The sequence below is a fragment of the Serinus canaria genome, chromosome 1A, assembly GCF_022539315.1.
Source record: "Serinus canaria isolate serCan28SL12 chromosome 1A, serCan2020, whole genome shotgun sequence".
NCBI lineage: Eukaryota > Metazoa > Chordata > Aves > Passeriformes > Fringillidae > Serinus > Serinus canaria.
In genome coordinates this window covers 70,704,311-70,730,383 of record NC_066314.1, presented here as the reverse complement: position 1 = coordinate 70,730,383, position 26,073 = coordinate 70,704,311, and the positions used below count along the sequence as shown (strand labels likewise).

The window sequence follows — 26,073 nt, the reverse complement described above, 5'->3', positions numbered from 1 at the left end:
GCCGCGCCGGCCGCCAATCAGCAGCCACCTTGTACGGCCGCGCGAGCGCACCGCCCCGCCCACGGCCCGCGGCCGGCGCTGATTGGTGGAGGGGCGGCGCTCGCGCCGGGCTCCTCGCGCCAGTGGCTGAGGGCGGGCGGCGGAAGGGGCGGGGCCGGCGCGGGCGGCGCAGGTGGGAGCGGGGCCGTGAGGGTGAGGGATGAGGGATTAGAGATAGGGGATAAAAGATAGGGGATAAAAGATAGGGGATAAAAGATAGGGGATAAAAGATAGGGGATAAAAGATAAGGGATGCGGGAGCGCGGCCGGCATTAGCCCTTGGGGAAGCTGTGGGAGCTGTCGGCCCGAGCCACGGCTGAGCCCGCCGCACGGGCAGCGAGGCGCTGCTCCTGCTCAGCCTGGCGGCCTCGCTCACTTCATCCATCCGTCCATCCGTCCGCCCGTCCATCCATCCCGCTCTGTCCTGCACCCGCAGAGCGGGGCCTTCCCTGCCCGTCCGTCCGTCCGCCTCTCCTACCCCGTCACGCAGCTCCACCGAGCAGGGGCTTCAGGCCCGACAAGCGCCGTGCCAGCGGCGGCGTGTGGGTGAGGAATGCTGAGAATATTGCACTGTATATGCTCACGATGTGTTTTTGTATGCTATTCACACTGTGTGAATATTCCCACACTGGAGTAGGTTGCCCAGGGAGGTGGTGGAGTCGCCACCCCTGGAGGTGATTTAAGAGGCGTCTGGGTCTGGTCCTGGGTGATGCCGAAGTGTTTTATTCACACATCATTTTTAATATGTATTTTTTCCTCCATTTATAGGACCAGGAAACATCCTTGTTATGGTGGAATCAGCTGGTAGTGAGGAATTTTTTCCCCCCGGTATTTATTGTAATACTGAATTTATTCCCTTTCACCTTTCATTGGACTTTGCTTCCATCCCTGTAGTAAATATTTCAGGATGCAATAACAGAAAACATAAATGTATTGAGTTTGGTATTGTTAAGGTACAATGTGACAAAGACTGTTGCTCAAAAAATGAGCCAGTAAATACCATTCTATGTTCATTTCACTGATGATTATTCAAAATTGATTCCCTTCTCTAAACCAAGCCCCATTTTCACTTCCTCCTAACAGATCCTCTAGGTGTTATGGTGGCTGCCTTTCTAGGGGGCACAATGTAATGTGTCCAGACTTTTCTGTAAAATAAGCTTTGAAGAGATCAAAAATGGCAATGGGCTCTTGGTGAGTGACTGCTCTTCCTTAGAGCATTCCTCTTGCAGGAAATGTATGACTTGGTTAAAATTCACTTGGATTCATTTAGAAGCCTGGTGAGCTGTGGCCTTGGGAATTGGTTTGTGGATTTGTGTTTATCCATTTTGCAGAAGGGGAAAAGCAGTTGTCACCTAGTGGGGCTTCTTTATGTGGGCAAATTAAATTAATCAGGACTTAAACTGTTATGTTAACAGCTCTGGTAATGAAAAATCTCGTGCAGAAAATTTGTTCTAAGTTAAGAATCTTTACTTATAAAATATATTTTAAAATGTAATTATTTCATTTTCTTTTTAGTGACAGTTGCTTGGTTAAATAAGATCTCCTAAAGATAACATTCTTTAATATCCAAAGATGACAGCTGTTGCAGGTAATCCATTATTTATATTCCATATGTTCATTTTGCTGTCCCTTAGCTAACAAGACACAATCACCTGATGTTATTTACATTAATTTAATGTATATATAAAGGAGTTTGTGGGATCTGTGCTATTATACTTAAGATTTGAAGAAAAAAATTCTTTTACTGCATAGCTTTTTATTTCTTAGGTAAAACTAAACCAAAATGCCCCATTCCTGGAGTGGTTGGATGGGGCTCTGAGCAACCTGCTCCAGTGGCAGGGGAGCTGGAATGAGATGAGCTTTAAGTTCCCTTCCAACCCAAGCTATTGGATGATGAAAATCAAGTTTGTCAAGGAAATTACTTGGTTTTCACTATTTTTAAAATGTGCTTCAGATTTTAAGATACTCCTAACTCTTGTCTGCTGAGTAGCAGTGGGCATTTAGGAAGACTCTTGTCACATTTGGTGCTGTTTGAAGTGAAGATATTTTTTCCATATCACACATTTTTGTTTCCATAACCATATTACCATATCTGCTCTGGATGGGCCAGAATCTCTTGGGATTTCTGGGTGTGGGGGAAGAATTCCTTCTGATGCTTTTCTGACCTGGCTCTGGAGTACATGCTTGGCATGCAGGTGTGTGTGTTAATTATTCTTTTAGACTCCAGGGATTGGATTAGAGCACAATCTGCAATTCACACACATGCATACTGGGATGGTAAGAGGCAATTCCTGCCAAAGAGTCTTTTGTGTGACCCAAGCTTTTGGGGAGCATTTGCTTCACTTCTTTCACCTGGGAAGGATGGAAAAAACATTTTCCCTCTACATCCAAACCCTGTTCAGCACATCCTCTTGTTCTGTGGAGGAGGGAGATCTTGGTGCATGAAACACAGCTTGTTGCTAATGGCCCTGTTTTAACTCCAGAGGAGTTTAACTTGCTTCTCACATGTAAATAAATGCTTTCTTAACAACTTGATCATTGGCTGGAGTACAATTAACACAATTAAAATTGGCATCAGCACAGTGCTGTGTCTCCATTGTGCCTTCTCCTTGCTTCTCCCTGCAGTGCTAGAGGAGGTGCTGGTGTCCATTGAGAATGAGCTGCAAGCAGTGGAGATGCAGATACAGGAGCTTGTGGATAAGCAGCAGGAACTCCTTCAAAAGAAGATGAGAGTGAAGAATCTGATAAAACAGTCCTCAGGAGACTTGGAGGCAGGTGGAAGTAAAGACACTGAAACCTCAGCTGAGGAATGGAACAAAAAAGGTTTGCAGAGTCAAAGTCTAATATTTTAGCAGAAAAGGCAACTAATCCAGTAGGGGGAAATGCACTTAATACAGAGATTTGCTTGGATAATGATATTGCCCTATTTAATTTTAGTCAGCTGGCAGACATGCCAGGGTAATGGGGTAATGTTTGTACTTGTCTCACTGGACATTCCTAAGCACTACTCTTGAGTTGTTCTGGGCAGAATTATCTGTTCTATCAGAATGGCCTGTTATAACTGCTTTAATTCTTTGCTTGTTGCAAAGTCATCATTTGATCTCTTTTGCTCTTAGAATCCCAGAGAAAATTTTTATTGCAATACTTGTATACTAAATGTTTATATTGCAATACTTCTTGTTTGTGTTATAAAACAAATTGCTTTGGAATTTCTCAGGATTTGATAATGATAAATTTGCACTTAGAGTTGGTTTTTGTGTTTCCTCTTGCTTGAGTGGCTAGGACATTGGTAGTGTTTGTGATGGGTTGTGTAGCCTCACTGTCTTACCAAATTAATGCAGATTAGATAGATGCTGGCTGCCAAAACTAACCTAGAATACATTATTATTGTAGAATTAGTGAGCCTGGAATTAACTGTGCTCTTTGTAAATTTCTCTGTAATGTCACCTCAAGTCCCAAAATTAATTCTTGTGTGTTGTACCTGGTGTAACCTGGAGCTCCCACAGTTTTTCTGCATTTTAATTTTAATAGAACCAAAGAGATGCATCAGGAAGCCTAATTTAAGTTTTTACAGCATTGCATCTTTTATAAGTGCAGTCTTTAGGTCTTTATTGAAGAAAAGAAAAACCTATTATAAGCATGTTGGGCTGGTGATTTTGGGGAAGATTAAACAACTTTTCCCCCTCTTATTTTTTTAATAAATGCTTATTATTGATGGAATATATGGAAAAATTGTATCCCTCCTTCTATATGCTATTTGTAATTGCTCCATTTTTATGAGGGAAGCATTTGAGTGTCTATTGGAGAGCTCAGTGTCTGGTTTTATTTATTTTCAGGGTGGGATTCTTATTTCTAGTTATTTTGGACTAATGAGTTAACATGCTCGTTAGCCTCTGAAGTTTATCTGTGTTCAGTTTTTCACATTAGTTCACATCCATGTGCAATGAGAGCTTTGGCCTGGAGGTGAATTGTGTTTACAATTGGAGTTTTCAGAGGTCCACCCTAGAATATGATGTATCCAGACTCAGCTTGTGTGGAGCTTTTTCTGTGCCATTATGAATCTTTAAACACTTTCCCAGATCTAAAATTATGTCACTGCTGGATTCAGTTATTCAATATGTAAATTACCCCTCCTTCTTATATTTTAATTTGCTTATGAAATGTGTTTGTTGAGTTGTTTTTTTTTCCCTTAACAGATTTTCCTTGGTATGAGAAGATAAAAACTTCACTGCAGAGCAAATTTAAACTCCAGAAGTTTAGATCACTGCAACTTGAAACAGTAAATGCTGCAATGGCAGGGAAGGATATATTTCTTGTCATGCCTACTGGTGGTGGGAAGAGCCTTTGTTACCAATTACCAGCTGTCTGTTGTGATGGTATGTAAGGAAAAAAACTCATAAATAACTAGACATAGTTATATAAATAATCTACAGAACATAATATAAAGAACTAGATTTATTTTCTCCCTTTTATAGTTATTTGGAGAATTAACATCATTTGGTGTGGGTTTTGTTTGGTTAGTTTATTTTTAATAACTCATCCAATTGCATTGGAAGTTGACTTATTTACAAAGGCCAAAATTATCACTCCCTGTCACTGCTTAGTTCTGTGGCAAATCGGCACCTCATGGCACAGATATCCAGCTTGTTCTGTATCTTTTTATACTCTATCTGTTGGAGCTCAGTTGTGTTTGTGGTCTAGGCCCTAAGAGGAGGTGTATGTCGTGGGCATTTAATAAGAATTATCCCTGTGTGATCTGGCACTCACTTGTCAGCTCTCTAGGAGGGAAATCCCCTGCTGTGTATGAAGCTTGAGCTGACATTTGGCAGTTCATTCAGAGCAGGGCTGATGCATCAGTATAAAAAATTAGAGGGGATATTTGTGACATCTCAACTGCACAATGATTGATTGTTACAGGTTTCACCCTGGTGATATGTCCTTTGATCTCTCTCATGGAAGATCAGCTCATGGTGTTGGAACAGCTTGGTATCTCTGCAGCTTTATTAAATGCCTCAAGCAGCAAGGTGTGTTTGAGTTCTTGTATTTTGTGGTGAATGTGCTCGTGCCTCCCCTCTGTGTAGTTACTTGTGAATATTGAATGGATGAGACAGATTTATCAGCTAATGCTGTTCTAGCAACAGTATCTGGCCAGGAGAGTGCTGGGATGTGGAAAAAGTGGTTAAGTATCTTGTGCTCATGTTTTAGTGACAACAACACATGGGAACCAACACCTTCTGTGGAATAAATAGATTTCTTGCGGCTGTTTAGAGGGTGTGAAGTGCCTTTGGCTGATGTGTGTTGTAGATTTTTACTCCTTTTCTAGACTTGGAGTAGGTGATTTTTATCTTCTTTTACCATGTTGAGCAGTGCAGGCTTTTATGTATAATATTTATTTCTTTCTATAGGGTGGTGAGCTGTTTGATCCAGAGGCCAAGAAGCAACTCATTTCCAGTCTCATATAGACAGTTGCTTTTTTACAGTTAACTTCCTGACTAGCAGGAGGCTGTGACCATTAACTTGAACATGACATTGGATTTGATAAGTCTCTGGCTTGATGCAATGTGCCAAACTTGAAACCGGCTTTGATGCAGAGAGCTCTGAAAACTGAGTAATAAAAACCACTGTCATGTGCAAAGAATTATTTTACACTTGTGGTATCACAGGGATGTTCAGTACATCACAGTTTATTGGGGAAGTATCGATACCACATGATGAAGCAAACACACACATTCAACACTTTGCTTCTTCAAAGTTCCAGCACAGATTTTCTAAGTATTAAAATTACCATTTTATGTACAGTGATCTTCAAAGGTTTATAGTGGTCAGTACCGTGGAACACTTTATCAGTCTCTGTTAATTACACCTTATGAATTGCTAATCACCTCTTAAGAGCCTTAGCACTAAGCACTTCAGTGTGTTGTCCCAGTTTGTTACCCCCTGCTGTCTCGTTTTTTTGAACAGGAACATGTGAAGTGGGTGCACACGGAAATGCTGAAGAAGAATTCCCAGCTGAAGCTCATTTATGTGACCCCAGAGAAGATTGCAAAGAGCAAAATGTTCATGTCCAAGCTGGAGAAGGCTTACCAGGCTGGGTGCCTGGCTCGCATCGCTGTGGATGAGGTGCACTGCTGCAGTCAGTGGGGCCACGACTTCAGGCCTGGTATGCTCCTCAGAAATCCCTCTGCAGGGCTGCTCAGGCAGCAGTCAGTCAGGAGTTGGGCCTGAAATAAGGCCAGCTGCTTCCTTCCTGTGTGAAATGAATTCTTAATGAGTGACATGTACCTGTGTTAGCTCAAGGACTTTAATTCACAAATCATCCAGGAGCTAAGGTCATGCAAATGATGATTTCAACATAGATTTTGCTGTCAGTATTCTGAAAAATTACTTATTCTGCTTATTTAATTGGAGCTTTATAAAATCAAAGCTTTTTTTTTGGCATCTTCAATATGAATAATAGTTACCTTTAATCTGCTATATGAAAGTGTCATTCTGTACACCACTCCCTGGCACTTCTGATGAAAGAGGTGGAGCACTTTGTAAATTCATGAGATATGTTTTAATAATCTCTAAAGCAAATGGAAACAAATGCCCTTCGCTTGCAGGGATAGAAAATGTGCTTCAGTCTTTTTCCTGTCTTGGAGGTTGTAGGATATTGTTGGTTGCTGTTTCTGTGTCAGAAAAGCTGATTTGAAGCAATATTAACTGTAAAGTCACTCCTAGCAGTTTTGCTGAGAAGTGGTGCCTGAGCCAAGAGCCAGGCTGGTTCAACAGGTAGTGTGGAATTTGGATGTGTACCTCTGGCTGCCCTTCTGTTCAAAGGCACCAGGTGATTGTCAGTACTGAGCCTTTAACATTTTTTATTATTACACTCTGGTCTATGTATCCAAATTCCACATTACTTGTTTATTAGAAAAGCTCTGTTTACTCAAAAGCTGTTTGTAAAAACAGACCTTCAAAATAACCTGAAGTTGGTTAATACAATGCCACCCATATTTTTCTAACTTTTGAAGAATTTCTATTTCCATACAGTTTTGCCTTCTAAATTGTGGCTGATAATTGCAGCCTTTTGGTACCTGGAGGGAGCCTAAAAGGCAACTGGGGAGGGACTTTTTCAAGAGCTTGGAGTGACAGGCTGAGGGGGAATGGCTTCAAACTGAGGGTAGGTTCAGGCGGGGTGTTAGGAAGAACTGTGAGGGTGGTGAGGCACTGGCACAGGCTGCCCAGAGAAGTTGTGGATGCCTCATCCCTGGAGGTGTTCAAGGACAGGTTGGATGGGGCTCTGATCACCCTGGGATACTGGAAGATGTTCCTGCTCATGGTAGGGGGTAGGAACAAGATCGTCTTTAAGGTGTCTTCCAACCCAAATGATTCTGTGAGTCTTTAAAACTCCACTAGAAGACATCTCTCATGCTAAGTGCAACCTACTTGTTACTTCCTTTGGATATATAAATTAGTTCTGTAGTAGATTAGCAGTAATAACATTTATTGCAGTATTAGCCCATTAAATACTATCTACATTAATGCCTTTTTTAAGTTTGCATTTGTGGTATGAGAAATCTTTTTCTTTTCTTGCTTAGATTACAAGTCTCTTGGTATCCTGAAAAGACAGTTTCCCAATACTCCCTTGATTGGATTGACAGCAACAGCTACCAATCATGTTTTAAAGGATGCTCAGAACATTTTGCACGTTCAGAAGTGCATTACCTTTACTGCTTCCTTCAACAGGCCCAACCTTTACTATGAGGTAGGTCTTGTTACCTGGTTTCTGCTGTTGTGCTCTCTCCTGCACGGAGAGGGGCAGGCAGCAGCTCAGACTGCTTCAAACTGTTGGAAAACATGTCTTATGATGGCAGAAAAGTTCTGAATTATTCTGTATTTTCACTTTGGCCACAGGTTTGTTTATTTTCTTGGTGGGGAAAGCTTACAGCTTTGTTTTGGGGTTTATTTTTCAATGGACTTTGGAGTTGTAATCTGACTGTTCATAAAAAATATAGTCATTCTTTTTAAATGGTGGAATAGTTGTGTTTGTTATACTGGGAAAAATAAAATAAGGATGTTTGGCAGACTGTTTGCCCACTTGAACTCTGACATGTGCTTAATATATTTTTGAGGTTCGGCATAAGCCTTCAAATAATGAAGATTTCATTGAGGACATAGTGAAGACCATTAATGGAAGATACAAAGGACTGTCAGGTAAAAAGTGTCACAAAAGCCAAGTTATCTTCCATAACCTTCATTATTGCAAGGATGTTGGGATGTTTTCAAATGATCTTGGAGCATGTAGAGAAATTCTGCCTTCACCATACATTGAACACCCAGCATTAGAATGAATGAAATTTAGTAAAATCCATACCTTGAATAATTTCTATCTTCATTCATTAGTGTTTAAATGTCTTTATTGTTTACTTGTATCTTCTGAAATACTGAACTGGAATGTTGATGTCTATAGAACAATGCTTACATGGGTAATAATAGGAAAGTTTAAGATTGTAAAGGCAAGGTTCAGAAAAGCTGATCTCTATGTTATTAAATCACACATTATTTACTGTCCATGTGTCAGGATACTTGCTATCTTTAAGATGTTTTCATCATATTTGATCAGAAGAACCATCTGTTACTCAGTGCCCAGAATGGGTGTTATGGGGTGAATTGCAGATAAAAGGAGAACTGTAGAAGTTGGACTTGTGTAATCAATAAATTCTGTAGTGGAAATAAAGAGGAGAGACATCTTGCCAAGGCAGCAGAGCCCAGGCTCTGGAGCAGCAGCGAGTCCCTGTCTCTGCTTGGAGCTCTGTGGTTGTGAGGAGCAGCTCCCTGAGCACAAACTGTGCTAAGATGATCCAAAATCACATGGCTTTGTGTGTAATCCCTCGCTTAGCCCAGCCTGACTAATGACAAAAGGCAGATTTAACTCAAACCTCAGGTGAGATGCCATAGATGTCATAAGGCATAGCACCCCTTTAAAAAGCTTTAATAAGCATTGTCCTCCTTGAACATTAATAGAATGCTTCCAGGGTTCTATGGATTGGCACCTGTATTTCCTCTTTAGCTTTCAGGTCCAACCTGATAACTGAATTTTCCTTCATAAATACCAATAGTTTGGACTAAATAGGCACAAAGACTGTATAATGCTTTTTAATAATTTATTTCATAAGCTAATAAAACTTTCACAATTGTTTTTAACTGTTGGGGATTGTTTGGCCTTTTTAAGGCGTTACAATGAGGCCTCTTTCACTTTTGTGCAGGAATTGTTTACTGCTTTTCTCAGAAGGATTCTGAGCAAGTTACTGTGAGTTTGCAGAAACTGGGAATCAAGGCAGGGACTTACCATGCAAACATGGATGCTAAATATAAAACCAAAGTTCATAAAGGATGGGCAACAAATCAAATCCAGGTTAAGTAAATACTTTATATGGACTTAATGTCTTATTTAAACAAATTGTGGTTTGCTATCTTGGTGATTCCTTAATCTTTTTCACAGGTTGTAGTGGCAACTGTTGCTTTTGGCATGGGAATTGATAAACCTGATGTGAGGTTTGTAATTCATCACTCTATGAGCAAGTCCATGGAAAACTACTACCAAGAGAGTGGACGTGCAGGTATTGCAGGAAGTGGCTTTTGCAAAGTTGCCATTTACATCCATTACAGCAGTAAAAGTGTCCTTCAGTTTTCCAGGCAGTTGTGCTGAGTCTCTTGCCTTTGAGATACTTTTCAAAGGGTGTAATGAAACTGCCTCTGTAAAGAGGCTTTAAATATAAACTGCATTCATGACCAGGCCTCTACTGCAGTGTAACAAAGAATAACTGCCTATCTAGACCTCCACTCAGCATTTTTTTAAATACTTGATTTTCTATCAAATCTGTGGCTTACCAGAATAACATGATACAGATTTGATGTAAAATTTTAATATTTTAATTTTTTAATTTTGTATAGCACCTGGGATGTGTGATTTGCTCAGATTTCCTTTAGATGATGTTTAATCACTGTATGAATTTCAGAAATACAAGTGGGATGGGGAGTCTGGAGCAGGGAATTTTAAGGATTGATCAATGTTTAGCAGCATTAATGGCCAAACCTGTTATGGCCAAACTCCACCCCCAAAAACGTTTTGCAGCGTTTTGGGTTTTTTTGATCTTGTTCATCTCGTTACTTTTTTAAAGACAGATTTGAGTCTATGTTGAGAAAAGCTTGCAAGGAGCTTGAGGAGCAATTGTAAATTGGTTGGCACTGTAATTATCTGTTCATTTTAATGCATTGCAGGTCGAGATGACCAAAAAGCTGACTGCATTTTGTATTATGGGTTTGGAGATATATTCAGAATTAGCTCAATGGTGGTGATGGAAAATGTTGGCCAAGAGAAGCTGTATGACATGGTATCTTATTGCCAAAATATGAACAAGTAAGTTGCTGTGGTGGCTTGGTTGCTTAGTTTTTAAATGGGCTAATTTTTGGGGGTTTTTAGGGGGCATTTGGAAAAAAAAACAAACAAAAGAAAAAACCTGAAACAAAACCAAAATGAACCCATCACCAAACAAAGCCACCCACAAAAGCAGGAGCAAGCTTGCCAGCTTCAGGATACAATTCTGGAAGTGGTTGTGTTGAGGTGAAGCATCTGTCAACAAACACTGTTTGGATTTCACATCCCAGTCAGAGGAAATGCTGGAGTTGTGTGGTTTGGACTCTGAGCCACAGTATTTAATAACCACATAGGAATCCAGGTGTGTTTGCTTCACTGTGATATTTGGAATGCTTCATGGAAAATGCCTATCTGTGGACAAATGTGTGCAATCCAGTAAAGCTTTTTGTGGCCTCAGTGTGACAAGGAATTCATATTCTTACCATTTTTCATTCTCTTGAAATTGCAGATTATACTCTGTGCTTCAGCCAAACTGTTCCTGCACCAGTATTGGCATAGGAACACTGCTGATAGGGAATACTGGTGTTGCTGTATTTGTTCTCTGATTTTTCCTCTGATAATTCTTTGTGCTTGTTCTGAGACCTGAGCTGTCCCTAGGACCTTTTTTGCCATTTTCATGCTGTACAGGGCAGGTGTGACATACCCACCTGGGATCTACAGCCCCCCTCTGCTCTCTGCTCCTCAGGTGTCGCCGGGTGCTCATAGCCCACCACTTTGATGAAGTGTGGGATTCTGCAAACTGCAACAGAATGTGTGATAACTGCTGTAGAGAGAATGGTAGGTAAAGGACAGGGAACATGGGAACAGTTGATTTAAAGAAATACCTGGTGTAGAAAAACCCTGAACAAATTTTGTGACCTGTGCTTGTATTACTGTATTACTGTTTTCAAGGAGCAGATTTTATTCTGAATATCAGTTTTTGGTGGCCTACTGTTGCCAACTTAGTTTAAAAGCAAAACAAAAAAAGCCTTGCACAAATAGCACAAAGATATGTATTTATAGCTATATATAACCATATATATAAATAGCTATATATAACTACAAAGAGCTTTCTGTTGAACTGTTCCTTCACTTTTACTTGCAGCGTGTGAGAAGATGGATGTAACAGGATACTGCAGGGATCTAATAAAGATCCTTGAGCAAGCAGACAGCATGAGTGAGAAACTCACCCCTCTGAAATTAATTGATGCCTGGTCTGGGAAAGGTGTGTCCAAATTCAGGGTGCCTGAAGTTACTCCACCCAAGCACCCTCGAGAGGAGCTGGAGAGAATTATTGCCCATTTACTGCTGCAGCAGTATCTGAAGTATGTAAGATAACTATTTTGTTTTCTTTGTTTTGGTTTTTTTACATTTAGTCATTTTTCTTTGCTCTCTTTTTACTTCTGTATAACATTAATGGATACATTCTGTAGTCTTGTTTTTATTTCAAATGCATTTAATGTATTCTTAAAAATCATTCAAATATTGCTATATTTCCATTTCAAAAATTGGAGGAACAGTTGAAATGCTGCATCTCTTACAATTTTAAAAAGATGGGGTCTTCTGTATTCAGGTACAGTGTTTAAAGCTGCAGCAGGATTCATTTTGGAGAAGTCTGCAGTTCATACAGATGTCATCCACATTCCTTGGACAAGGAGAGCACATGGGGTTGCCCACATGATGTCTAGGTCAGGAGAGACTGGCTAAGTGGAGGGTGGTACTCACAAATTTTAAGAAAGCATAGTGAAACTAACAGTGCTGCCTCTGTAAGCTGTCCATGTGCTATGTGTTTTGTTTTCTCATATAATTTTTAAGATCAAGAATACCTACAAATATCTAATCCCTTTATTTTGACTTCATTTTTCTTTGCATCTCTCCGTACAGCTTTTTAAATATTAAGAGGGTGAGCAATTGATTTATTACATCTTTTTTTCCTCATTTTCGTCCATGTGTTTCAAGAGAGTGACAGGTGTGCATCTGAGTGGTTTTGTGTTTGTAAAGGTCCACAAACTGAATTATGGGAAGTGTTGATCAGAGTAGCTCTGTTACCTGACTGTCTACTTGAACAAAGCAGAATGAAGGTGCTCTCTGCAACACCCATCAGAAGGGTTAGTGTGTGTCTGTCCTTATGGAAGGAGTTGTTGAGATGGAGGCAGGCTGCCCAGGGCAGTGGTAGAGTCACCATGCCTGGGACTGTTCACACAACATGCAGATGTGGCACCTGAGGCCATGGCTTGGTGACAGTGCTGGGTTGATGGTTGGACTGGATCATCTTGGATGTCTTTTCTAACCTTTATGATTCTATGATTTCTTTTCCCCCTGCATATTCTGGCCTCCATCTCCAACGTTCCCCTATAACAGTGATTTCATTCATGCAGGGAGGATTTCAGCTTCACAGCCTTTGCCACAATATCCTACCTGAAGGTGGGACCCAGAGCCCGGCTGCTGAAGAACGAGGGCCACGTCATCACCATAGAGGGGATAACAAACAGCAAAAGGGTTTCCAAGGTATTTACATCTGTTCTGATTTGCCATTACATTTGTTCTGATACCATATAGGTATCTTCTCTATTAGAGCTTAATTTAATCATTTGGTATCTGCTCAAAACATGTTTTGTAATAATGGAGTCAGCCTTATAAATAAGTTCTCTCTTGTGTGGGGAGCAGAATAAAAATAAAACAACGTTAGAATTTTAATTGAACTCTCCTTAAATCTTATAGGTCAAACCATCTCAATCTTCAAATTCAAAAGGAAGCAGAGAAGATGCCCAGTCTGGATCAAAGACTGTCCAGGATTCAGTGGTGAAGAAATCACAGGAACATAAACGGGCCAGCTGTGGCCCTAACTTAAAAGCAAAGAAGCCTAAGCTTCAGGCAGGTGCAAATGACCAACCAGTAGTTATTGACTGAGTGTCACAGACCACATTTAGGATCTAATCATGGTTGCTGCTCCATGGACAATGCAGTGTGTAAGTTCAGATTGTGCTTTAGTAATGGTATTTTTATTTTTTTTTTTTAATAAACACTGAACAGGGAACCTAGAAGGCTAGTAGAAGATGAAAAAGTGTTTCATATCAAAATAACTGGTGTGTATCTTAGGATACAGCAATGATTACAAAACCTCTCTAATGACCATGTTGCCTTTTTACCTCTTTTGGAAATGTAGACATTGTGGCAGGTTCATGCAGTCTGGAAAGGACTGCCAGAGGTGCAGAGGTTTCCAGACTTCCCTCCTGTGGAAGTCTCCCCTGCTCCCCTCAGAGTCCTCTGGAGATTTCTCTCCTTTGCAGCACAGGACTTGGTGGTCCTTAGCTCAGCATGAAGACCCTGTCACCTCCTGTTCCTTCTGCCTGCTGTGCAGGTGACTCTCCTCCTCACCAGTGACCCCACTGCAGCCAGGGCACTGCCTCCCCAGGGCAGCTGCTGTCACCAGCCCCAGGGAGTGACATCAGACAGCTGGAGACTGGGATGCTCCAGCCTCATTCCTCTGCAGCCCTGGCTGGCTCAGAGCTGCTGCTGTGCCCATGTGGGCGCTGCCCTCTCTGCAAGTGTCCCTACACCCACTGTGCCACGTTGGAGTGAAATACTGTATGTATTGATGAGTGAAATATGATGTGTATTTATTCCTTTTAAATATGTCTGTTGCTCTTAAAATTGGACTTCTCTAGGTTGTTATTCAGATAGAAATTGATGACTTCTGTGCTTGGCAGAAGTACCTCAATTTAAGTTTACAAACAAGACAACCTGCCAGCCTAGGAAACACTCAGCAGCTACTGCTGCCTCCAAGCATTCTCAGGCACATATGCTGACTGCTAGATTCAGTTTTGTTTTCTTACTTTTAACATCTTAGCAGTCAAAGATCAGAAAGCCGTGTTCAGTTGCATTAATAAATGCAGGTTCTGGGCGGTTGCATTTTATTCTTCTCCCTTACACTTACATGTATAACAAATATACAACTACTATTAAGAACATGCTCTTCATCTTTATTTTTCTGGTAAAATTGTGACAGTGACTAAAGCCTATAGTCTTTCACCCAGCCTTTAGCGGAGACCTTTGCCAAAAATTGAAAATGTAATTAAAAACAGTCATTCACCTAAAAAATTAAGTGATTTATCTGGGACAGGTCTCAATATGTACTGCCAGCTTTGTATTGAGTACAATAAATTGTTCCAAATTTGACCCAAAATAAATAGCAGCTCTCAGGCAGCAACTGTGGAACAAAATCAAAAGCCAGGATGGAACCATTGCTGTCCAGGGCTGGCACTGTCCAGTGCAGTGCAGCTCTACCCCAACACGTGGACAGCTGAAGGGACAAGCAGTTCAGAAGCTGCTCTCAACTGCCATCTCATCCTGGCTTTCATTGTGCAAAGGTTGTGTTCTGTACTTAACTGAGTAGAAAATACATTTATTTCAGATGTAAACTTATGGGGGGCAAAAAAAGGGAAAAAAAATGGAGTAAGGCCACGTATTTGCAACCTCCATTCCAGGTAGCAAGAGCTCTAAGCACCCTCTGCCCTAAAACTCTTCTCTGTTCATCTGAGCCAGCTCGATAGAGATTGCACCATTAGCTGGTACCTGTGGCAGTAACCACTCAGTATTTTGGCAAGACCAACCCAAAATGTTAATAGAGGATTGCATTTATCCTCAGTCCTGAAAACAGTTTTCTAAGATGTATGACTTGCTATCAAAGCTTCATACAAAATGGGAATGGGGTATTGTTCAATCAAAATAATCTTCTATGTCAATATCTGGATTTAGGAGATCTTCACCATAGGCTGACAGGTCCATTTGATTCAAAATTAAGTTTTCAAAGGTTTCTTCCAAGTCTGTTTCACCGATGAGCACAGCTCCCATCATTCGGCCGTTCTGCATCACCACTTTGATGTACTCGTGGCCCTTGGTGCACCTCAGCATCAGCTCGTGGTCTGAGCCCAGGCCCTGAGCGTTGTACTTTCCCAAAACCACCACCTAGCAGAAGGAAAGGGGAAAAGCTCTCACAAGAACATTGCAGTGGCTTTCAGCATTTCTGCTGCTAACAGTTCTCAGCCTCAATAGTGATGCAAACAGGGAAATATTCATCCCTAGGGTCCCTCCCCCCATCACTGGCTTGCAAACACACAATGGACTCAAAAATCTTCCCCATGAAATATCATACACATTAGTACAAACTGAGAAACTCTAAGCTAGGATTAATTACTGTATAAAGAAACCTGTTTCCTCAATATTAAAGCATCTGCTCAGTATCAGCAAGTGAATATAAGGAAGCAGTGTGTATTACTCAGTGGTTTACAACTATCAGACTGTACTGACCTTGTAATTGAAAAATTTTGTAATGTGAGCAAATAGTTCAAAGCTGAAATCCATGTCAATAGACTCCCCTAAAGCTTCTGCTGCCATGCACTTTGCTGCATACCATCCCATCTGCCGAGCTTGGGTCCACAGTCTCATCTGCAAGAGAAAATTGGGCAGATTGAAGTCAGGAGACCATCCCTGTGCCATGGCCACACTCACTGCAGTGAGTACTCAGTGCACACTTTGAGTTGTTAATATTCAGAAGGGCTGGCCAGCTCATTTCCAGCCACCTCCACAGGATTATCCACTGTTAACCTTTCCCCTCCTTGGTGTGAGCACAGGTGTGTAACTCCTGTGGGTCACACACCTGCCAGGACATACCTGGTGCCACACAGGGCTGGGCTCCCATGCTGCTGTGCAGATATCTCCAGCTGCAAACACATCTGGCAGTGACGTGTGCATGTGCTTGTCCACCTCCAGTCCTCCATCCTCGCCCACAGCAAACTGAAGGGGTTCACACAGCAGCAGTGAAATGAGGCATCCAACTCCCTCCCCCTTAACAATCAGCTGCTCCTTTCTTATTTACCATGAGACTCTGCTGAGTGGCAAGAGCTCCATGGAAGGTACAAGGCATTCCTGTTCTTTTTGTTTCTAGAGCACAGCACAGGTTTTTAAAGGACTATTACTGACACCTAGGCAGGGAAGTCACAGGGCTTGCCAAATTCCAAATCACACTGTTACAGGGACACCCGGTTTTAAGAGATCACTTTGTATTTTTGCTAAGGCAAGAAAATATTGCAAAAACTTAATTCCTGATCTAAGCTTATAGTATAGGCCTGGAAATACCTCATGGCTCAACATCAGATCTATGTTTTCAGCATTTCCTTCTTTAACCAAGCACAGCTGGTTACTCTGGTTTTACTTCCTAATCAGATGGCACCACTTAACCTGAAATACCACAACGTCCTGGTTTTGTCTGGGATCATTTTTTAGTAGGGGCTATTTGTTGGATTTGTGATGAAAACACTGTTAATAACCCAGGGATGTTTTAGTTGTTGCTGAGCAGGCACTTAACACAGAAACAAAATGATCCAGAGGTGTGGAAATGCACATGGCAGTTATGAACTCCAAAATCATCATCCACATTTAGGTGCTGACTTCCCTCAATGAACATGAGCACTGTCACAGCTCTGTGTCCCAGATGGAAAGTACTGGAAATAGTTGCTTCTTTTCCAGGAGCAAATGTCAAGATTAATAAGGTAAGAATATGGTACAGAACTAACATGGAAATTATTCTATGTTTTTGCCACATTAGCCAATTTACAGATGATTTTCTCTCTTTGGTTAGGCTTAATACTGCATATGTACTGTACATAAACACCTGGGGAACAACATAATAAACCAAGACCTCAAATCAAACACACTTGTATCATGTAGGATATCTCAGTGTCAACATACCCTGCCTTATTCTGAGATGGTGCACAGTATTTAAGTCTTTAGCAATCCATGTCAGAACAGAAGCATAAACCAGCTGAAAAGGTTTCTTTAACCTTGCTTGAAAAGCTCCAAAAGAAATCAGAATACTTACATTATTGCCATCAAGAAATGGTTCAACATTTGGCACAACTCCAGTTGCACTGACAATGAAATTGCATCCATAAATTTTTCCATTAGTTAATTCCACATATACAGGCCACAGCACTGAAAAAGGAGAAAATTTTGCCCCAAGAATGTAACCAACAGAAGTTATTTATTAATTATGTCTTAAGATATGAAAGGAAAAATAAACACAAAACCTTTGAGGTAACTGAATAGGTAAAATGTTAAAAGAAAAATGAAATGTTAAAATTAAAAAGGGAACAATTATCAGGTATTACCTGTAACTTTTCTTACCAAAGCTATTTTGGATCTCAGCTCTAACTCCTACCAATGCCTCTCTTCAGAATTTTCCTAAATTAAAGCCCTCATTTGGAGGGGGGTAAATACTGGGTCCTGTGGCATATATTCTCAAATATGCAATTGCCAAATATTCTTTTACACAGAAATTTACAGATGCACAGAAGTGCCTCAAAAGCAAAAAGAACACAGATTTGACTTGTGCTGAAAGTAACTGATTACTAAAATAGTATTGGAAATGTTCATTTTAATTAGGTGGAAATTATAGGCATAAGTATTCATTTTTAAAAAAAGGGCTATTTTCCTCTACTTTGAGGATTTACTTCAGTTTTGATACAAACTGTTGGTGGGTTTTTTCCTCCTGTTTTAACTTCACTATTTATTTAATGGATTGTGTTAGGATGGAATATTTTGCATACAGGATTTTGGTTACTTTGAGGAAAAAAAAAGTCTGACCCATAAGATTTTGTAATTTAATTGTAGCCCATAAATTGATTACTGTAAACTACTAGACCTCAAATTATAGAGATAAAAGATTTATCTTTCAAAACTGTATTTGCTTTAAAACAGCAGACAAGATCAAACATGCTCCAGCACAGATTTATCTTCAAGGTCTTATCAGCACTGGCACTCACCCTCATCTGCTTCTGCATTTTTCTCTCCCTTAGGAAAAGCCAAGGAAGTCTGCTGCAGCTGGATAAATTCTTGCTGTAAGTGTATTTTCTTTACTTCACACAGTATTTCGATATGTACTTTATGAGAAAACTAAAGAAAAATTATAAACAGAATGATTAGCAATCACAAGAATGAGAATAGCAAGGATATCTTCACCTAAATTGATATTAATAAGTGGACAACCCCCCACCATATATCCCAGCCCACAAACTGGATCCCCACACTTTCCTCTTTTTGGCACAGCTCTAACCATAGCCTGTTTCTCTAAATTGTTTTGTGAATTTGGGCCTTTTTTTATTCTCCACTACACAAATACAGTTCCACAGCCTTCAACAGCCAAACCAGCACTGATTAAGCTGCTAAATATCCTGAACATCCTTTAGCTGGTCTGTGACTGATCACCCTTGACAGGTCATTTTATAAATGCAAAACAGATGCAAACACCTAACAGCTCAGGAATTCATAAATGAAAAAAAAAAATTAAATGTGAGGATTTTTGCTTTATTGCAAACGTGGAACTGTTCCCAGTGCTCATGCCCACAACACCCAAATAAATCTGGCAGCAAGGTTATGCCCATACCTCCTTAGTCCCTTTAAGGTGTAAGCCCTCGTGCCAGTCAGGGCCTAAGGCACTGCCCAGCTTGTCAGATGCTCCTGGAGGTCTTCCTTTCTCCTCACTTCCTGAAGCACAGACATGGAGGATATCAGATTTATTGTGCATCCTTCCTCATCCTCAGAATTCAGAGCAAGGATTCTCAATCAACAGAAAAATACCACCTAGTGTAATATCCTTATTCCTCCTGCCTGATGTCTACAGCCATACTCTTGGTTTTGTTCTGACTTTGGTCCTCCACATGTTTGTGTGATGTTTGTTCATGCAGTGCTAGCTAAATGTTCTTTCTGAGACTTTCACTGCACCTACAGTAATGAATAATGTTCTGTGTGGTTTCATCTGCTCCTCCAATATCTCATTATGTGACAGCTCCTCCCTATACAATGGTGAGTTCACATCAAAACATTACAGAAAACAGAACAAGTTCTTCAGTAGGGAATTAATAGAAATTTGGCACAAGGTGAGCACTTTTTTACAGCTCACAAGAAGCTGTATTACATTCTGTCTACAGAAATGTGGGATGGGTTTTTATGTTGCATTTTTACGCTCAGATTTTGAAGAAGGAAATATCATTAATGACAGCAGTAAGCCTTATTCCAAGCTGCTAACTTGACTGATTTTAAGACTATCTTTAATATGAAATGCTGCTACTGCAGTGTCAGGAAGCTAAACCCCATACCTTCCACTGTGTACTTGGTTCTTTTACACTCGATGGGAGTCTCTTGGCTTTCAGCAGTGAGCTTGGGAAGGAGGAATTCAGCTGCTCCTGCATCAAAGAAAGTGTTCCCAATGGCTTTGTCCTTGATAGCCCAGATTACTTCACAGCCTTGAATTTCATACCTGTGGGTATTTAAACAAGGCATAAAGTGACAGACTGCCTGAAAAGGATCTGACTGTTAGCAACACAAGCAGAAGTGTGTCAGGTTTCCTTCCAGAAGCCAGAAGCAGGGGATCCAAGACTTTCAATCTATCAAATCCACTTCTAAATATTTACATAAGGAACCCATTAAAAATTATCTCTTCATTCTGACAAGTCATACCTTTCTCACCAACACAACCCTGACTGAACTGGGTAGGGGGCAGATCCAATTTATAATACTAATAATTAGTATTTCCTGCTCCCCATAATGAAAAAGATGTGCATTTCAGCCAGATTCCCACTGTTAAAAACAAGCATTTGGATCTTGCTTGCACTATGTCAAACATGAACTGAATATTCCTGATATCTGTGTGTCAAAGCTTCCTCTGGAGCTTTTCTGATTTTATGTGTCAGTAAAAACCCCTATGTTGCAGAAAAACCCCAAAATCAGTTTTGCTACTAAATGCTCTAAGAGATAAAATTTTATAAGTCAACCTCCTCCCAAACTCATGTACACCAGATTTAGCATTGCATGGTTCAAGATTTTATTTGATTATGTACTTTTTGTTCACTTACACTAATTCAAGGGCAATCCCACCATTTCCTACCACCACTATTCTCTCAGCTTGAGCCAAATTCTTCTGAAAAGCCTGCATTAAGAAAGGAAAAATGTCAATTAGAGCATGTTCCCTCCCACTGATCAACTACATCCTTTTCAGAATTTTCTTGCTCTTAGTCTTGATTTTCTCAGACTATTGATAAATCTAGCTAGGCTGAGACCTGGAACAGAAGCTGTTGTAGCAAACAACAATTCCAGTTTCACTTCAGATTCTTTGAAAATGTAGCTCCTTTTTTGTCCTCAAGGTCCAGCTTCATTTGATGAATGGCAGTTCCATGGTATGGAGCAGCAGTGCTCCTCTAATTCTGAAGACTTGTAGCAGTGAAACTTCACCTTTGCCTTTCAAGCTTAATTTTTAGTTTATTGTCATTTCTCAGGTGAAAACTTATCTACATCTTTGACTATTTCTAACTCTTTTCTGTACAAAAAGGAGAAGCTACAAGAGATAAAAAATCATTCCTTCAGTAGCTTTCCACTGTACAAAGCAGCCCTTTGTACCAGGTACCACACACACCTTCCCAGGCAAATTTCGTTGTATTTTCCAATTGGATTCTGCCTGGAGGGCAAAAAAAAAAAATTGTTTATTCCATATTATCATGTTAGAAATAATGTGTAAGTGCTATCTATAAACTCAACAAATCTACTTTAGTGGCATTATAAGGCAGTTTTTCTGCTAGTGAAAATGTTCCTATTGAAGAATATATAATAAACATTATTTTCTGTTTCTCCATTTCACTCCCCAAGAATTCTGGTATTTTGCACCAGATGCAGGAATATATTGCAGATTTTGAAGTCCCAAACACATTTACCTGTGCACTGTCAGTGTCCCGGATTCCTAACACATACGGGTTCCCTTCAACAATTAATTTTGGTTTGGCTCCTGCACACAGGCAAAGCTTTTCATAGGTGTATTCTTTCCCATCTTCAGTGTAAATTTTCTGTTAACAATGAAGAGAAAGAAAAATCAATTCTTAGAGAATTCACAAATCAAGACATCTAAGAGACATCTTTCCTTAATGTCAGAGTAATTAGCAGATATGAAAAGCTGTAAGGGGCTTCTTAATGAACAAGGCTCTGCACTCTTCCTCACTGTGTGTCATTTATTGCCATCCCACTCACCACACAGAAGTGACCAATAAAATGGGAAGTGTACAGTGCACTCAAAGCAAGATCAACCACTTGGTGGCACTTTGTACTCACTGGCTGTGCCAAAAGAGTTCTGTGTTTTTTATATGACAAATGTTCCTCGGGCCCCAGGAACAGAACTATGCACTGCTGGACATTTGCCATTGAGATTCTCATCCAAACATTTCAGCAGCAGTAGCTCTGTGTTAAGCAGGCATAGGTTAGGACACGGTTTAGAAAGCCTGAAAATCTGTTCTTTGCTGGAGAAAAAGTGGAGCCACTCAACAAACGACATCATTCTGAGACAGAAGACCTTAAATTTTAACATTTTGTGACATTATTTGTTCTACAAACTAGAAGCTGCATAAAGTGGTTTTGGGCAAAAGATCCTCCAAATCCACACAGATTAATTATTTGTTTCCACCAAGACCTATATTAAAACACTGTCCTAGTAATGATGTAAGACAAGCATTGGATTCAGAATGTTAGCAGAATCTACCTGGAATTACATCTGCAAACCTTAAAAGTGAGCAAAAGCAGTTTGGGATGTGAGTTTCTCATACCTGCTGAAGTGAAAAGAACATGTTGACACAGAGCTAACAAGGCTGTGTACATGCTGTCTATTGCTCATAGCTGCAATATATTTCCTGCTAAACAGAAGGAAGGAACAGTGGAAATGTTGGGTCTTTCAAGATTTATTTTGTCCTCTGTATATATTTCTACTAGAAAAACAGTGTTAAGCAGTAAGTGAAATTAGAATTTGGAAATATTTTCTTGTAATTTTGGTAACTTTTCAATTCAATAACCAAAACATTCTTGAACAAAATTTCTTACCCCACACATTCAGCTACTTCTTAAATTACTTTTTATATACATAATTTGGAAAAAAAAACAAATAAAAAAGAAAACCTTGGCTTACATGTTCATCACTTTTCAACTGTTTCACTCCAGACTGTATAACTCTAATATTGGGATATCGTTTTTCTAATAGGGAACTTGGTTGCTCCTCAACATCAAATTCCTCAAGTGTTTTGGAGACCTGTAGGAGAAAGAGAAGTATTTAAAAATATGAATCATTTATCCATCTCCTAAAGGTTTTGACACAAGGTGCTGTGTTCATTTATAGTAAAAAAGTGACAACATAAAGCCCATATTGTCTGAAAATGGGTTCTCATGTAACTGCTGAAAGTTTCTTCTTCCATACAGAATCTTTTCAAGCCTGTTCCTGGTTGAAGGGTCAAAGTACTACATGTTAATCCTGAGACAGATTAGGCAAAAATGGAGAACCCTGGCAGTTGCTCTAACTGCTACAATGTTTTATTCCATAAAGAAGTCTATTATAAGAGTTGTTAACACTGCTTTTTCATTTATGTCATGCAGTGAAAATCCTGTGTTTTCTCTAACTTTGATAAAATAACTCATCCAGAGCCACTACCTGATATTTCAGAGACCTCAGGGGAAATGGACAACATCAAATAGAAAACAAACACAAACAAAACAAAAACCCCAGAGAGGCAAGCCAGAACTTGAGAAACATTCAAATGATGATGACAATTTTGTGGTTTTTTTCCAAAAGAGAGTGGCTGCATGGAAACCTCCAGGCCTGCTACTTTACTGAATATTCAGAGTTTGGAACACAGCAAGGAAGCAGAAGCCACACCATTCTTGCAGTTCAGAGAGAAATTAAGATGCTCATGTCCAAAACTCAGATGCTGCTGCCTTCCAGCAGTCCTTAGCTATTCCCTTATTCTTCAGCTATGTAAATTTCCACTGCTGTGAATTACAGACTTTACATCTCTGCACTGTGCAAATGTCTTTGCTGGACACTCAGCACTTTCAGAAAGCGTTCTGTAGTTGGGTGTTACTCCAACAACCTCACAGAGAGCTCTCAGACTCAGCTCCATCACCCCACTAGCCACAAATCTGTATTCATGCATACATTTGATTTTCTTTTTCAAACCAGCAGGAAAGATGTCACTGAATCAGCAGCTGCTGGAGTAGGGAAAGCTCAAAGCAGTTCCCCAGAGGGCTATCTCTTCTTTTGCTGTTTCTGCCCCAAATTCTAACATGGGCAATACCATGATGCCATTCCACTGCTTCAGAGAGGTCACTCACTAACAAAGCAGTGAAAGAAAGCTTCAGTGACTCTGAACACACTTCAGGCCTGTAAGTATCTGGTTTAACCTCTGCCTGAATGGTGTGAATATATTCTGTAAAACAGCCTGTCAGTCTTACTAACACCTCTGCAATCACATGAATATGAAAACAAGCTCAAAGTCATGAGCATCTTCACCACTGGGTTCTAAATTACCTGCACAAATAAACTTTGAACATGACTTACTGTAAGAAAAATGAAGTCTCTCTTACCTGCTTGAAGTTAGTTACAGCTTTTATAACTGGGGAAGCTGTCACTAAAAGAATGTCTTCTGAAGGGAATTCTGCAGCCAGCTTGTAGAGAAACAGAAACCATGAGGAGAGTCATCATCAGACTTGAACACAATAAAACTACTGGTGACAAGCTGTATGTCTTAATACATGCCTTTGATTTTGTAGGATCTTATTGGAAAAGCACCACCTCAGGATAACAGAAGGATAAGGACTGAAGAGAATTTGGAGCCCACAACATTTATTTCAATCACACATAAATACACCTTCAAGAACTGCAGCCACAGTGTAAAGGACTGTTGTCACAATATTCCAAAGGCCATCTGATGGATCAGGCTGTGATCATGGGATTTCTGGACACACCCAGTTGGTGGACACACTTTTTTTAACTGCAGAGCAGTGACTAATTGTTCACAGGTTTCATTTTCACAGAGGAAATGCTGATTTCTCCTGGATATTTTATACCCTGTTCAGTAAACTGATCATTTTCAGGGGGCTATTAAGCAATGCAAGCCTTATAAAGCCCCAGGCCAAAGGGAAGAAGTCCCATTTTCAATGTGCCTTGCTCAGCAAGATGACAAGATCAAGAGAAGTGGTGCTGTTGGGGAGAAGGGATGCCAAGCAGAGGAACCCTGACATACGGAGAACACGTGCCTCCAAAATACAGCCTGTACGCTGCTCTGCAGCTCTAAGAGATAAAATATTCCTCATCAAACTAATAATTTCATTCTACAGGTACAAAAGTACCTCCAGTTACTGTTGCTTTAAAACCATCAAAACCCTTGAGATCAAGAAACAGATTATTTTTAGAGCTTGGGCTCGCAGAGAGCTGGATGAGGTACACAGCTCTGAAACATGGAGCCTATAAAACTGAGCAGTGGTAATGAAAGCTCCAGCTGGGCTGCAGCACAGTCCTTTAGAATAATTCCTGCAAGGATCCCGAATCCCTGAGCTCTGGGCCAGGGCACAGCCAGCCAGCTCTCTGCAGTTAGGAATAACTCTCTTTACGAAGGTTTCATAAAGTGCTTCAAAAGAACCTGATCAACTCTGAACCTCTGGAGACGTACTTGTACCCAGATAAACATCCTTATATTACAGCATCGCTGCCCCCGGGCTGCGCTTGGCTGGCGTTTTCTCCAGGGACACAAAAAAAATTATTAAAATTATTATTAAGAAACGGGGATTAGGGAGGTGTAGGACAGAGTAGGGAACTACGGAACACATGCGAACATTTGTGCAGTTACAGCGGAGATGTGTTTGCCTGGCGGGGTTTATCTCTCTAGGGCAGCGCGGGCAGCACCGGGCCGGGCACACCGGGGCTCCCCGGGCTGGGACAATCCCGCACCCCTGCGGACAATTCCCGGCTGCCGGGGAAAGGGGAGGGAGAGCCCGGCCCCGTTACCTTCTCGGCGCAGGTGACCCCCGCGATGCCGCCGCCCACCACGGCGAAGCGGCCCCGCTCCGCGCCGCCCGGCCCCGCCATCGCCCCGCCCGGCCCGGCCCGGCCCGGCCCCGCTGCGCCTACGGAGCGCAGGAGCGCCGCAACTTCCTCTGCTCCGCGGGCAGGAGCGGCCCCTGTGCAGCCGGCCCGACACGGCGTTCCCCCGCCCGGTCGGTATTTCTGTACCGAGTGGGTGCTGTCTGTGTACGGCTCTGTGTTCGGGGGATCAAACCCCGACTGGGGCACCCATTCCGGGATAGAGCCGGAATCCAGTCCGGGTTTTGCTCCCGTTCCGGTGAAATCCGGCCCGGGCTTTCCCCCATTCCGTGTTTCATTGAAATCCAGTCCAGGTTTCCCCCATTCCCTACTCCAGGTAATCCAGTCCGGGTTTTCTCCCAGGCCCGATCCCGCCACGCTCTGTAGCAGCGATCCCTACAAATTCCATATCAACCCCTCCAAATTCCATTTCAACCCCTCCAAATTCCATATCAACCCCTCCAAATCCCATATCAACCCCTCCAAATCCCATATCAACCCCTCCAAACTCCATATCAACCCCTACAAATTTCATATCGACCCCTACAAATCCCATATCGACCCCTACAAACTCCATATCAACCCCTACAAATCCCATATCAACCCCTACAAACTCCATATAAATAAATCCCTGTCAATTCCATATCAATCCCCATTGATTCCATATAAATCCCTGTATTTTTATTTATACTTAGATA

General features: G+C 41.1%; 2 protein-coding genes across 9 annotated transcripts; one reads left to right on the top strand and one right to left on the bottom strand.

The window, feature by feature from the left end:
* The first annotated feature begins 135 nt into the window (after positions 1–135).
* On the top strand, positions 136–13,567 carry RECQL (RecQ like helicase). Of its 8 annotated transcripts, none has more exons than XM_030237704.2 (16): positions 136–172; positions 807–866; positions 1,554–1,626; positions 2,664–2,861; positions 4,235–4,414; positions 4,956–5,062; positions 6,000–6,198; positions 7,616–7,782; positions 8,150–8,231; positions 9,284–9,432; positions 9,520–9,637; positions 10,299–10,437; positions 11,141–11,232; positions 11,540–11,759; positions 12,813–12,942; positions 13,156–13,567. In XM_030237704.2, the coding sequence occupies exons 3-16, from the start codon at positions 1,611–1,613 to the stop codon at positions 13,342–13,344; spliced, it is 1,986 nt and encodes a 661-aa protein (XP_030093564.2). In that variant the 5' UTR covers positions 136–172; positions 807–866; positions 1,554–1,610; the 3' UTR covers positions 13,345–13,567. The 8 variants fall into 8 exon arrangements, with proteins under 8 accessions (XP_030093564.2, XP_030093565.2, XP_018775407.2 ...); XM_030237705.2 differs by lacking the exon at positions 136–172 and adding an exon at positions 174–192; XM_018919862.3 differs by lacking the exon at positions 136–172 and adding an exon at positions 232–584.
* On the bottom strand, positions 13,434–25,381 carry PYROXD1 (pyridine nucleotide-disulphide oxidoreductase domain 1). The gene is made up of 12 exons (XM_009095175.4): positions 25,301–25,381; positions 23,881–23,961; positions 22,433–22,552; positions 21,198–21,326; positions 20,346–20,419; positions 19,590–19,750; positions 18,878–18,978; positions 18,258–18,387; positions 17,315–17,427; positions 16,108–16,230; positions 15,745–15,882; positions 13,434–15,402 (listed from the first exon to the last, which is right to left on the bottom strand). The coding sequence occupies exons 1-12, from the start codon at positions 25,379–25,381 to the stop codon at positions 15,154–15,156; spliced, it is 1,500 nt and encodes a 499-aa protein (XP_009093423.1). The 3' UTR covers positions 13,434–15,153.
* Between the last annotated feature and the right edge of the window lie 692 nt (positions 25,382–26,073).

What these genes read in the sequence shown, in the direction of transcription:
- RECQL (XM_030237704.2), top strand. An exon ending in GGCCCAACCTTTACTATGAG is followed by an intron (nt 7,783 to 8,149) that starts GTAGGTCTTGTT and finishes TATATTTTTGAG; the next exon opens with GTTCGGCATAAGCCTTCAAA. An exon ending in TAACTGCTGTAGAGAGAATG is followed by an intron (nt 11,233 to 11,539) that starts GTAGGTAAAGGA and finishes TTTTACTTGCAG; the next exon opens with CGTGTGAGAAGATGGATGTA.
- PYROXD1 (XM_009095175.4), bottom strand. Translation starts at nt 25,381, where the DNA reads ATGGCGGGGCCGGGCGGCGCGGAGCGGGGCCGCTTCGCCGTGGTGGGC. An exon ending in GGGATTGCCCTTGAATTAGT is followed by an intron (nt 19,751 to 20,345) that starts GTAAGTGAACAA and finishes AAATACCCACAG; the next exon opens with GTATGAAATTCAAGGCTGTG. An exon ending in AACCAAGTACACAGTGGAAG is followed by an intron (nt 18,979 to 19,589) that starts GTATGGGGTTTA and finishes TCTGTGCTTCAG; the next exon opens with GAAGTGAGGAGAAAGGAAGA.